Genomic DNA, 14,582 nt, shown 5'->3' on the forward strand with positions numbered 1-14,582 from the left:
AAATGTCAGTCCTGTGCTATCATTTGAAGAACCTGATCAGGCCTGCTTGAGAGGAACTTGGTCCCAGGCTGAGGCTCCCCTCTGCCCCACCTGGACCCCTGCCCTCTGCTCTGCCAGAGCTCCAGTCTCTGAACCCTGACAAACTGCAGCACCCCTCTGCCACCTCCCCATGGCATCTTCCCAGTCTTACCCCTGACGCATTTACAATTTCCGTTTTCCAGGTGAGGAAGTCGCTACCCTCTGGTGGCCTTTCCACACCATGACATCATGCGCTAGGATGGCACAGTAGCCCCTTAGGTGGTCACCCCTTGGACTGAGCCTCTGGCCGGCTGGGTACCCAGAGGCTCCCCAGCAGCAGGGGGCTTGGGTAAAGCCTTTGGAAATCTGATGCAACTCATGCCTTTAGGTTGCTAGGTTGTCAGGGGAATTCCAGAGACCTCTCTGGAAAAGAGGTCTTCATCCCAGTCTCAAAAATTTTAATGGGGTGGATGCCTTATAACATTCAACTTTATAAGGAAGATGGAATATTGTACTTGGTTAAACTGGTTTAGAAGTAAATTTCAAGATGATATGTTGTGAGAACAGGAGGGATAAAGCACTGCTGTTTACAGTTACTTTGATAGACATAAGAACTGTGCTATGTTAATCAAGTATTTAAGAACTCCAAATAGTAACATTTCACAGACATATGTGCAGAAATATACTTTCTATACAAAAAAAAATATTTTAAAGACATAGTTCCCTTTTGGTCTTATGTTTTTATTTCTGGAGAAATATATTAAGCTGCTATAAATTTGATATCATAATACATTCGGTTCTATACTGCTGCCTTCAAAGTTTTCAGAACTTTGGGTCATAAGATCCCTTAACACTTTCTAGATCAGGTGTCCTTTGTTGATATAGAATTATTTTTATTAAGTGTGGCCATTTAATTTGGGTTTAGAAACACCTTTTAAAAAAGAGATTTGTTCTTCTCTTGAGTCTCTCCAGTAAAATGGAATAATCTCTCTGTTGCATAATTTATCTATGTTCCTTGTAAAAGGCGTCATTGTAGTTTTGACTTGGATAAAATTTCTCTTTTAAACAAATATTTATTTGGCTGCATTGGGTCTTAGCTGCAGCACGTGGGGTGCAGGCTCTCCGTTGTGGCATGCGGGCTCAGTAGTTGCAGCTTGCTGGGTTAAGGGCTTAATTGCTCTGAGGCACATGGGATCTTTGTTCCCCAGGGATGGAACCTGAGTCCCCTGAAGTGGAAGGTGGGTTCTTAACCATGGGACCATCAGGGAATTCCCTGAAACTGTTTTCTTAATTTCCTTTCCTGATGGCTCATTCTTAGTATATAAAAATGCAACTGACATTTTAAAATTGATTTTATATTTTGTAACTTTGCCAAATTCTTTGATTAGTTCTAACAGATTTTTGTGGAATCTTTAGGATTTTCTCTATATAAGATCACATCATCTGTGTAGAGATAATAATGCGTCCTTTCTGATTTGGATGCCTTTTATTTATCTTGCCTAATTGCTCTGGCTAGGACATCCATTAGTATGTTGAATAGAAGTAGTAAGAGGGAACATATAGTTGGATCCTGTGTTTTTAATCCATTTAGCTAATCTGTGTCTTGACTGGGGAGTTGAATCAATTCAAAGTAGTTTACTGATAGGACTATTGTTCAGTCGCTCAGTCATGTCCGACTCTTTGTGACCCCATGGACTGCAGCACGCCAGGCCACCCTGTCCCTCACTATCTCCTGGAGTTTGCCCAAGTTCATGTCCATTGAATTGGTGATGCCATCCATCCATGGCTATAGGACTACAGCTATCTGCAAATAGTTTTGACCAAGATCCTCTGATAGGATCTTAGGGAACTCCTTGGTATTCTGGGGCTTAGTAAGTGCCCCTAGCCTACACTCTGAGAACTGTTGCTCTAAGGTATTTCAATCAGCATGTTTGTGTTGACAAGATGTTTATGGCTTGACACACACACACAAAGACCAAAAAACCACCCCAAATCCCCCAAACTAAACCTGTTTCCAAGGAAAAGTATATAATATATTCAAGTGTTGTGATTCATGGGGTCGAAAAGAGTCAGGCACGACTGAGCAACTGAACTGAACTGAATCACTTTTGGAGCCTAGGACATCACAGGTGTTAAAGGCATACCCTAAGAGTATAGGGGATGTAGTATTTGTGAAATGTTCTTGATTCCAGGAACATTTTGAGCAGATTCTTAAACCGTAAATATTTCTCTTTTGTGTCAAGTGTGAAATTGGAATCTGACAACTTTCTTCTTCTTAAGGATGTGAAGCGTTATGTGGGTAGGCAGGGACACTACTCCTTGCCCCACCAACCACCCTAGGAGAGTGCTACTGTCGATGTTTAATAAAATACCTTTTCTTCTTCGTTCTTAAAGAGCATCTCGATACAGAGTTCTTGTGTAGCTGCACAAAACAAATGCTCTGGAACACAGGGCACAATCTGAAGCATTATATGCCTCAAACATTTAATGTCATAAAATACTCATTTGTCTACACGTTTGAAGATGTATCTTTGATCTGCAGTAATAACTCTTTGTAGCAGGTAGAGACACTTTGTAATCTTGCAGATTGCTATACAGATCTTCCTTGGCTTATGATGGAGTTAAGTCCCAATAAACCCATCATAAGTTGAAAACATCATAAGCTGAAAATGCATTTAATACATCTAACCTACCAAACTTCACAGGTTAGCCTCACCTACATTAAAAGTGGTCAGGACACGTATATTGGCCTCCAGCTGGGCAAAATCATCTAATAGCGAGTCTGTTTTATAATAAAGTGTTGACTGTCTCATTTAATTTAGTGAACACGGTACTGAAAGTGAAAAACAGAATGTTTCTAAGATATCAGTTGTTCATCTTCCTGATTGTGCACCACTTGAGTATCTGACCGCACATGCTGCCCAGGAAGAAATCAAGATTTGAAGTATAGTTTCTAATGAATATGTATCGCTTCACACCATGGAGCAGTCGTAAAATCATTAAGTCCAGACATTTGTACTTAGTGAAATATTTATTGAATGCCTTCTACATGTGAGGCACTATGTGAACCAATTTCACGCAATTTTTAAAAAAGCCATTAACTGCACTCACTTTACCCTTTTGTAACGAAATAAGAGGTACTTTCTTTGTTTCTTAAGCAATAAAAACCTTGTTAATTCACTTCCTCAACTTCATGTTGTAGAGATGCCAAATATAATAACTCGTTTCTCAAAGAAGCTAACAATGCAATTCTGTTGCAGGGACATAAAAAAGGGAAAACCTCGCAACTATGGCTTATTTACAACTGGAAGAAGAAATGAAGTTGTCAACAGAGGAAACTTACACTGAAACGAAACTGACTTTCTATGTACCTCAAAAAGCAGACCGGCACGAAGAGGTGGAAGCTAGTAGCAGGTATGCAGGTGTCGCTCAGAACAGAGCCTGGTCTCCAACAGTGAGGGCCGGCGCGAGGGCGGACACGGGGCTCTCAGGCCCGCGTGGGAAAGCTGGGCTCCGAGCCCCTCTGCCGGACCTGCCCGCCGGCTCAGCCAGGAAGTCGGCCCGCACGGGGGCACGCGAGCGCGGAGCACGCGTTCTCGCAGGGCGCAAGCCGCCCTGCCCGGGAGCGACACGTCCACAGAGGACACGGCAGAGCCGGAGGCGCCCCCGGGGCCGGCGGCGAGCGAGCGAGCAAGCAGGCGGGCCAGCCCCGGGGGAGCGCCCACAGCCCTTGCCCGCAGGCCTGCAGCCCTGACCTCACGACCCCGCGTCGACGTCGGCGGCCGCGACGGCTCGGGCGGGAGCGCGCGAGCCCGAGGAATCTCGCGATTGGCCGGCCGGGCGCCCGCTCCCAGAATGCACCGCATGGCGCGTCATTGAAGAGAGACCATGATGGCGGCGGCGCTGGGGCCCCCAGAAGTGATCGCTCAGCTGGAGAACGCGGCCAAAGTTCTGATGGTGAGTGCCTGCGCCCCCGCGCCCCGCGCCCGCGGTCTCTGGCGGCGCTGCCGTGCTCGGCCTTGGCGCCCACCGGACTGGCGACCGGCCGGGGCCTCCCGGGAGCCCAGGGCTGGAGCAGGCGGCGGTGGCGTGGCGCAGGACTCTCCTCCGTCTGCGCTCCTGCCTTGGCGCCCCTGGCTGGGCTGTCCGCTCCCTGGCTGTGCGGCGCCCCAGCCGCGCCACCGATTGGGGCTGAAGGAATGCTTCGTGCGCCCCGACCCTCCGCTCAGGGTCGGGGGGAGGCGGACGCTAGGTCTGGGCTGTGCGTGCCGCTGGAGAGCGGGTGCCGGCGGAGGGCTGGCATGGCCCGGGTGCCGTCTGCAGCTGTGGTCCCTCTCGTGCCTTTGGGTCCCCGAGCGCTTTCTCCCACCTGCGACCGCGGCTGGGCAGCCTCAATCGGCCGCACAAGGAAGGAACGGCGGGAGGGAGGGAGGGGAATCCTAGGACCAAGGTCATTGGGGCAGAACTTTGTCTGGGACCGAGCTCCGTGCGGGTCGTGCGTTGTGGAGAGTTGGGTGTGCAGTTCTCCTGGACTTTTTCTGCTGCAGTACAATGAACAGATCAATTTAGTCAGTAGGTTATTACCTACTCGAGAAGGTGAGGCCGAGTCAAAGAGTAAGCATTCCACTCAGAGTAGAAGCAAGGATAAACCATGTTTAGTTACTCAGTAAACTATTTGCTGGCTCAGTTTTCTTTTTGTAAACCACGACTTCCGTGTTTGTAGATTTCTCTGGAAGTTAGAGGCTTGATTTCTTGAATTGACAAATAGTTTTCCTAAGAATTGGATGCAGCAATCTTCGGTACCTTTGTACACCTCCCCCCCCCCCCTTTTGGTTCGGTGATTGAGTTACGTGTTCAGGCATCACATTTTAAGACATTTGAACTAGTTCTCATATAGTTTGTAGTTCCTTTTCTCAAGTTTTGTTTTCACACCCAACACCGGGTAGCTTATGAAATTTAGCTTATGAAGCTGAGAAGTTTAATTAAAGCAGGATTTACTTGCTGCAATATGAGCGAAGTTAGGTGAATCGTTTTATCACAAAAAATGACTTAGGGAACGTTTTCAGACTCTTGCAACTTAAGTCCAGAAAAAAACTAGCTGTTATTCCCCTTAAATACCATGCTCCTAAAATCTCTGACTTACAGCGTTTCCTGAGATATCTGGGAATTTTCTATAAGGTAGAGGCCCCGTTTTCATTAGACTTTAGAAGGAGTATGTGACTCCCCCCCCACCTCCCAAACACTGCTTTAGTTCTCATGGCAATTAATATAGAATAGTTGTCCTTCATAGTTGGTCTCAGTACTGGTTAGTATTTGTGCTTGGTAGGACCTTTTCTCTTCCCTGCAAAGCTATTCTTAGAGTAGGGGAGAAGAGTCCGAGTAAATTCTAGTAATTGAGTGCATATCACCCGCCAGACACTGTCTTGATGCTTTACATACTTTGTTAATCCTTGCAACCCCTTTACAAGGTTGAGAGAGAGCTTAAGTAGCCAGGTTACATAATTACTTAGTGGCTGAATTAGGTGTACAATTCCCATTTGTGCCTCTAAAGCTGGGTCTCTTTCTGCTCTGCCTCACCACCTCTCCTGTGTGTTGTATTGGATTCTATTTACATACTTGAAATCTTTCCAGAGAAGAGTATTGAAAAAAGTGTTATTAAAATAGAAAATTTCTTTTTGGAAAGTCCACTTACTGTTTGGCAGTGTGGATGCATAGCAGAGACTGCATGGTTTCCCAGATGGAAGCTGCAGTCATCTTAAGAGTGACAGCTGACATTTTACCCAGTGCTTACTGTGTGTGAAGGCACTATGCCAACCACTTCACATGTGTTACCATATTTGATTATCAGTAACTGTGAGGTAGTTATTACTTTCCTTTTCATTTTATGGACTAAGGGACTGAAATATGTAGATGTTAAGTAATTTACCTAAATTTTCAAAGAAAGTGGTAGAGTGGGAAATCCAATGCAGGTTCATCTGTTACAGTGCGTGGTTTTTAGCCTTTGGGGTTGTGGGAATAGAAAGCAGGTGAACTAATTATTTGGGGTTACCTGGCATGCTGAAGTCCCTGGGGTCACAAAGAGTTGGACATGACTTAACAACTTATGAGCAACTTAACTGAAGATTGTCAAACCTCTTTCAGTTCAGTTCAGTCGCATCCGACTCTGTGACCCATGAACTGCAGCACGCCAGCCCTCCCTGTCTAACACCAACTCTTGGAGCCTACCCAAACTCATGTCCGTTGAGTCGGTGATGCATCCAACCATCTCATCCTGTGTCGTCCCCTTCTCCTCCTGCCCTCGATCTTTCCCAGCATCAGGGTCTTTTCAAAGGAGTCAGCTTTTCTCATCAGGTGGCCAAAGTATTGGAGTTTCAGCTTCAGCATCAGTCCTTCCAGTGAACACTCAGGACTGATCTCCTTCAGGATGGACTGGTTAGATCTCCTTGCAGTCCAAGGGACTCTGAAGAATCTTCTCCAACACTGCATTTCAAAAGCATCAATTCTTCGGTGCTCAGCTTTCTTTATAGTCCAACTCTCACATCCATACATGACTATTGGAGAAACCATAGCCTTGACTAGACGGACCTTTGTCGACAAAGTAATGTCTTTGCTTTTGAATATGCTCTCTAGGTTGGTCCTAACTTTCCTTCCAAGGAGTAAGCGTCTTTTAATTTCATGGCTGCAATCACCATCTGCAGTGATTTTGGAGCCCCCCAAAATAGTCAGCCACTGTTTCCACGTTTGCCCATCTATTTGCCGTGAAGTGATGGGACTGGATGCCATGATCTTTGTTTTCTGAATTTTGAGGTTTAAGCCAAGTTTTTCACTCTCCTTTTTCACTTTCATCAAGAGGCTCTTTAGTTCTTCATTGCTTTCTGCCATAAGGGTGGTGTCATCCACATATCTGAGGTTATTGATATTTCTCCCTGCAATCTTGATTCCACCTTGTGCTTCTTCCAGCCCAGTATTTCTCATGATGTACTCTGCATATAAGTTAAATAAGCAGGGTGACAATATACAGCCTTGATGTACTCCTTTTCCTGATTTGGAACCAGTCTGTTGTTCCATGTCCAGTTCTAACTGTTGCTTCCTGACCTGCATACAGATTTCTCAAGAGGCAGGTCAGGTGGTCTGGTATTCCCATCTCTTTCAGAATCTTCCATAGTTTATTGTGATTGTCCTTAATCAGTGTGTGCAGTGATAATATAAAATAATGGAGAACACATACATTAATTGATACTTTATATTTGTTTTAAAACTGGAGTAGGTTTTAATGAATCTAAATGCAACTTTAATGAGAGGGGTTCATGATTGGTTTTCATGGTTTTTATTGTGGAATTTGGTTAACATTTTAAAAGCATTAGCCAAAATGTAGTGCTGTAGAACAGTTCTTTCCATTTTATTTGATTCTCTTTTTTTGGCTGGTCTGGGACTTCGTTGTTGTGTGTGGGCTTGCTCTAGTTGTGTGAACTGGCGGTTTCTCCTGTGGAGCACGGGCCCTAGGGCACGGGCTCAGAAGTTGTGGAGCACGCTCTTAGTTGCTCCACAGCATGTGCGATCCTCTGGGATCAGGGATTGAACCCCGTGTCTTCTGCATTGCCAGGCAGATTCTCAACCTCTGGACCACCAGGGAAGTCCACCATTTTATTTGATTCTTAAAGCAGCCCTGTGAAGTGGATGGGAGAAGAGTTATTCTTAAACTTTGTAAATGAGAAAATCCGAGGTTCAAAGATGGTAACTCTGTGCCCGTGGTCACACAGATGGTTTGGCTCTGAAATTCGATCTCTGGCCACTCATTCTACACAGTGTCTTCAGTCCACGTGTGCTAGGCATGATGTTGTACATGCCGGGGAAACAGGAGAAAAGAGACCTTAAAAATATATATATTTATTTGGCTTTGCCAAGTCTTAGTTGTAGACTGTGGGATCTTGTTCTCCCACCAGGATTGAACCCTCAGCCTGTGCAGTGGAAATGCTGTCTTAACCACTAAACTGCTAGGGAAGTCCCAAATTCAAGTTTTGCTTTTTGAAACTTTCTGGAATTTTGTCCTCTAAATATTTTTGATCTGTAGTTGGTTGAATCTGTGGATACAGAGGACTGAAAATAGTTATTTACAAGTGTAAGTTGCAGTACATTTAGAGCTGATGATTCTTGCAGAATGTTTTTTCTTAAAAGTTTTAAGTCTTGACAGAGTTCCTGTCATTAGGTTCAGTCTGAAGCATTTTGTATCTGTCAGGTACCTTAGGGACAGGCTCTGGGGTGGACCAGCAGGCTGGTGGGGCCCTTCTGCTGCTGCCACTTGGACCCAGCTCCCACTCCAGCCCCCTTGGCCGGGTGCCCCGGGCCTCCTAGAGGCATGTTCGAGTGCCTGTCCTCACTGCTCCTGTGCATGCTCATTGTCCTGTTGGGGTTTGCTTACAAAATACAGGTTCAAGGATAAAATGGTTAAGAATTTCAGGATGGCCACCACAGAGTGTGACATTAAGGTCGAGGCCCTTTGGAGAGAGCTGGGCCCGATGCTACCGCCTTGGTCACACACTCGGGAAGCTCTCCTGGGGCTCTATAGACCGGCACCTGTCCATCACATTGGATCAGCTCCCTCCTCCCTGAGCCTCCCAAGCAGGTATGCCCCTGGCTTGCAACAGCCTTCTCCCGCTTGTACCGGGTGGATGTTTGGCTTTTCAAATCTCAGTGTATTTGTTTACTTTGGCAGAAACAAGCCTGAGCACTCTGGACTAGATTAAACGCTCATTTCATATCACCGTTTGCTTTAGTAACATTGATGACACCTCCAGTTTTATGCTACTTGTCGATTATGTGATTGACTCCTCTGCTGGATTGTGAGCTCCTGGGAAACACAGATTCTGTTTGTTTTTGTTTATCATTGACTGACTTGTGTCTGAAGCATCTAGCACATTGCCTAACACAGAGTGGACATTTGATTGTAATTTGTGGATGGAAATATGTTGTAGGGGAGGGTTCCAAACAGGGTACTTGGGTTTGAAGTTTCACTACATTTTCTCTTCGTAAGATTTTGGATAAGTTTCTATCTTTCCAGCTTCCGAGGACCCGTCTCCCGTCGCTTTTCTCTGAATCAGCACAGCAGCTCTCTCCATCTTTCCATCTCCCATCCCATCCTTGGTTCTGTCTGAGAGCATTTTGTTCCTGCTCCCTCTGCCTGAAGGACTTTTCCTCACTCTCACCTGATCCTTCAGGTCTCAGGAATGCCCTCCTTAGCTTCCCAGAAAGGTGAGACTCACCTGTCCTGAACTTAGATACATCTGCACCACTTGGGTTACATTTGTTTGTGTGATTAATGAATGAATGTTGGTCTTACTGGCTGGATGCTAATATGTATTAGCTTAGGAACCTAATTTGCACTTAATATTTGGTCGGTAATATTTGCTGAAGGAAGGGAATGAGTAAATGGGGAGGGGAGATGGACCCAGGGGGATAGGCAGGGTGGGTGATCTAAGGTCGCCCTGCAGTAATCCGTGCCAGTTCTGTGGTTTCTCTGGGTGACAGCAGTGTGAAGATCGGCCTGAGAGAAGTAAGAGGTTAAGTCCGAAGACCAGTTAGGAGGCTTTCGACGTTGTTCTGCAAAGAGAGGATGAGACTGCACAGAGCTAGGGTGGAAGAGGGATATGTTAATATTCTTCCAAAAAATTTTTAATGCCAAGATGATTCTTTCGGTAAAAGAGAGTGCATGTGTATTTGAGGGAGGCTGGGGAGCTTGAACAGCTTGTATAAGCTAAGAATTTCTGAGTTTTTATCTTAGTAGAAATTTTATTTTGGTCCATAATATAAGCATATTTAGTATGCTTATATTTATAAGCATATAAAGTATAAAATATATTTATTTTATGAAATTCAGAAATTCCAAATATAAAATTCCTTGACCCCATTTCTGCTGGTCTGTCTATATTTTGTGACTTTGTGGCAGGGATTAGAGAGCTAATTGGAAAGCAATAGTAGTATGATGGTGACATAGATAAGATGTTAGAAAATCAACCCATTGCTGGACCAGGCAGCATAAGTACTGACTCTTAGGAATTGAGCAGCAGGAAAACATAGCGGTTCTGGAACCAAGCTGTTTGGATTCTTCTTGGCTCCACCCATGACCAGATGTGTGACACTTGGCAAGTCACTTAACCTCTGTGTCTGTTTCCTCATCTCCAAAATAGCAAAATATATTATTTCCAGGAAGTTACTATATAGATTAAGTGGTTTTATTTACTTGAAACATGTTTAATACAGTGCCTGGTACATAGTAAGTGCTCTAGAAGTGATAGCTGTTATTTTGTACATTAATCTGTCAAATAACATTGCCTGGAATCATGTAACTCTAGGTAATCTCATAGGAAGCACTTAGTAAATATTTGCTGAATTAATTAAATTTCTTCAAGTGTCTTCTGTTCAAGTGGCCTCTATATCTGCACTCTGCAGTGAGGTAGCCAGTAACCACAGGTGGTTGTTGAGCCCTTGAAAGATGGCTGGTGCAAAGGAGGAACTGAGTTTTTTACTTTAAAACAGTTGTGTGGGGGCAGTGGCTACTATTTTGGGCAGCTCGGGTGTAAAGTGTGACTGTATCTCTTTGGTTTCATCATCTGGTCTGTAAATACTGATTCCTTTGTGACTCCTGCCAGGCTCCTCTGTCCATGGGATTTCCCAAGCAAGAGTACTGGAGTGGGCTGCCATTTCCTTCTCCAGGGGATCTTCCCAACCCGGGAATTGAACCCTTGTCTCCTGTATTGGCAGGTGGATTCTTTACCACTGAGCCACCTGGGAAGCCATCTTTAATTTGTTTTAGATTATTATTCTGATTCTTTTTCTTGCTGTAGAATCATGAACTGTATCAAGCAGATTTTCTTACACAGACATCATAAGAGAGAAGACACTGTCACATATCCTTTTAGCAAATCATGTTGGTTCAGGTTCTTGTGAAAGAATATTGGGTAATGAAGTAGTTCTGTGTAATGGATGAGAATTCTGAATTGCCTTTTCGTCCTTGGAGCTATGTTGTTCGCTTGTTGATTCTTGAGTCTGAGAAGATCCACCTGGGGCAGGGTTTCTCAGCCCTGTCACTCTTGGTGTTTCGGGCTGGGCTGTGCACTGTAGGACCTTTAGCAGCATCCTTGCCTTTTCTACACTCGTTGCCAGCAGCGACCCCTCCCAGTTGTGGCAACCAGAAGTGTCTCCGGACATTGCTAGCTGCCCCCTGGGGCACACAGAGGCCTCAGCTGAGAACTGATTTCGAGTATCACCATCACAAGACAAGGGCTGAGATTACACTTATATGATCAGTTTTATCATCATTAGTGGAGTTGTCCCTTAGAACTCTGTGCTGTGATAGAAATGTTCTGTGTGGTCCAGTGTGGTAGCTGCCAGCAACATGGGGTGTTAAGTTAAGCACTTGAAATGTGGCTAGTGCAGCCAAGGAACTGAATTTTCTGTTTCATCTATTTTTAAAATTGTTTTTAACTGGAGGATAATTGTTTTAAAATATTGTGTTGGTTTCTGCCCTACATCAACATGGATCAGAGGTACATGTATGTCCCCTTCCCCTTGAAGTTTCATTTAATTTCAACAAATGTGGCCAGTCACTGCTGTTTTAGACAGTGTGGGTTTAGTATGTTGCTGTATGTCTTTTTGCATTCATCTTCTGATTTACATTTCAGTTGTGAAATGCCTTTCCTTATCAATTTTTTTCTCTTTGTCATTATGGTTAAAAAATGAAAAATTCTTAATTCTCAACACTGTTCAATGAAACTTAAAAAAAAAAAGCTACAAAGATGGTGTTCCCAGGTTTCATTTTTACCTTCTAGGAAGATCATATTATACTCTGAGCAATGTAGTAAAAAAAAAATTGAGGATAATGTAATGGTGCTGATTTATTTTTATTTTACTATTGTATTACTTTTCTAGGAGGCTTTAAAATCACTTCTTTTTTTAAGATTTTTGTTATTATTTTAGTTTTTTCTTAGCATAATTTGAAATAATTGATGAGTTGTGATGAAATAATCCTTAGAATGATGAAGTAAGAAAATTTTTCAAGATACAGAAAAACTGTGATCACCAAGATCATTTTCTGTATCTTAGAAGAAAGTCCAGTGGATCCATAAGTGACTTCAAATTACAGTGAGTTTTATTTTGTTTTTTGAAAGTAGAATTTGCCTTTATTCTTTGGAAGACCTCTAAGTAAAAATCATGAAATATTAAGCCTTGCAAATAGTTAAAACTGCTTTAAAAAGAAATCTCCAAAATTGAGTCCAGTGGACCTTGATGGTTTACTAACAGTTTACTGACAATTCAAGGGAGTAGCCTTTTTGTTTCAACATTAGTTGATGTTTGCTGTAGTTTTTTTGTTTGTTTTTTTTTTTAAAGATCTTTCTATCCAGTTAAGGAAATCTCCATTCATTCCTACTTTGCTAAAAATTTAGTCATTGATCTTAATTTGTTAAACATGTTTCTGCATTTTCTTTAAAAAACGATAATGTCGTTTTTCTCCCGCAATGTGTCCAGGGCAGAGAGAGGACTGTGGCTGTAGGGGCAAGCAGCCCTGTGAGAGCTGTGGCCTTGGTGCGGAAAGGAGGCCCTGGGGCCAGGAAGAGGTGAGGAGGCTGGAGGGCCTGGTGTCTGCGGGCCAGCTCCTGGGGCTCCCAGGCGGGCAGAGAACTGACCTTCATTTTGTCCTCTAAGACTCTTAATGTTTGTGTCTTCCTTCATTCTAAATAATTTTTCATATCTGTGTTCAGTTTTCTTCTCAATGTATCTAGTCTATCTTTTAATTTGCCCATTGAGTTTTTAAAATATTTTGTTTGTGGTGTATTAACTTACAGTAAAATTCACAAATTTTGGATGTTCATTTTGAGGAGTTCAGACAGTTGTGTATATAGCCTTGTAACTACCATCCAAACAAGGTCTATGTCTATGAATATTCAAGTTTTTCTTACTGCTCCTCAAAATTCTGTTATCTTGTGCATGTTCATGCTAAGTAGCTTCAGTTGTGTCTGACTTGGCGACCCCATGGACTGTAGCCCGCCAGGCTCCTCTGTCCATGGGATTCTCCAGGCGAGAATACTGGAGTCGGTTGCCATGCCCTTCTCCAGGGGATCTTCCCGACCCAGGGATCAAACCTGTGTCTCAGTCTCCTGCATTGGCAGGTGGGTTCTTTACCATTAGCACCACCTGGGAAGGCTCTGTTGTGTTATCTTCCGTCTTATATATTTTTTAAAAATGTGGTAAAGTATAACATAAAATTTTCCATTTTGAGTACTTTCACATTGTTGTGCAGCCATCATCAATATGTCCAGAATTTTTTATCTTCCGAAAGTGAAACTGGTTCCTCTAAACAATAACTACACATTCTCCCCGTACCGCATCTCCTGGTACCCACTATTCTACTTTCTTTCTCCATGAATTCAACTATTTTAGGTATCTCATATGTGTGGAATCATACAGTATTTGTCTTTTTGTGGCTGTCTTATTTCACTTAGCATAAGGTTTTTGAGATTCATCCACGTTATGTGCCAGAATTTCATTCTTTTATAAAACTGAATATATCCCATCCTGTGGATGTATTATTTATCCATTCGTCCGTCAGTGGACACTTGGTTGTTTCTACCTTTTGGCCATTTTGAATAGTGCTGCTATGAACGTTGGTATACAGTCTTTTTGAGTCGTGCTTTCAGTTCTTTTGAATGTATACCTAAAGGTGGAATGCTGTCTTGTATAGTGTGTGTAATTTTTTGAGAAACTGCCACTATCTTCCATGGTGGCTATGTATTTTTTTAACCTGGCACCATTTTACATTCCCTCCAGCAGTGGACAAGGGTTCCAGTTTCTTTACATCCTTGCCAACAAGTTATTTTCTGGGTTTTTTTTTTTTTTTTAGCTTTGTTGTGTTTCATGAAGTGCTGTGTCATTGCAATGTTGACATGTTTCCCAGATTAGTGATCTTGAGACTTTATCAAGTGCTTTTTGGCCATTTGTGTATTATCTTCTTTGGAGAAACATGTATTCAGGTTTTTTGCCCCCCCTCCTTTTTTTTTGGCCATGCTGTGTGGTGTGCAAGATCTTTGTTCCCCAAGCAGGGATCAAACCCGTGCCCCCTGCATTAGGAGCAAGGAGTGTTAACCACTGGATGGACAGAGAGGTCCCTTCCTTTGCCCATTTTAAAATTATTTTTTATTTTTAGCTGATGTTGTAGGAGTTCTTTATAGATTCTGGCTATTAATCCCTTATCAGATATGTGACTTGTAATATTCAATAATTTTCTGAATTTCTCCCATTCTCTGAATTGCCATTATCTCCATTGATAGTATCATTTGATGTACAAAAGTTTTTATTTTTGATAACATCTGCTTCATATGTTTTAAATTTTTATTTCAAACATTTTATATTAAATTTCTGGCATTTCCAGTATCTGTGAGTGTTGCTAGTTTGATCCTTTGATTTGCTGTTCTGCAAACTTAGGGTGGCTTGTGTCTTCATATGTTTAGAATTCTAATATCAGCTCTGGAAGTGTTTGTGGTAAACTCCAAGACACAGGACTACTTAATGTT

General features: G+C 43.1%; 1 protein-coding gene across 2 annotated transcripts in view; it reads left to right on the plus strand.

Moving 5' to 3' along the window:
* The first annotated feature begins 3,906 nt into the window (after positions 1 to 3,906).
* Positions 3,907 to 14,582, plus strand: part of XPO4 (exportin 4) — an 86,325-nt gene continuing 75,649 nt past the window's right edge. For both annotated transcript variants that reach the window (XM_068984387.1, XM_068984388.1), the window contains exon 1: positions 3,907 to 3,975. In XM_068984387.1, the coding sequence (XP_068840488.1) occupies positions 3,907 to 3,975 (69 nt within the window). The remainder of the gene's footprint in view (positions 3,976 to 14,582) is intronic.

This window comes from Capricornis sumatraensis, chromosome 12 (assembly GCF_032405125.1).
Source record: "Capricornis sumatraensis isolate serow.1 chromosome 12, serow.2, whole genome shotgun sequence".
Taxonomy (NCBI): domain Eukaryota; kingdom Metazoa; phylum Chordata; class Mammalia; order Artiodactyla; family Bovidae; genus Capricornis; species Capricornis sumatraensis.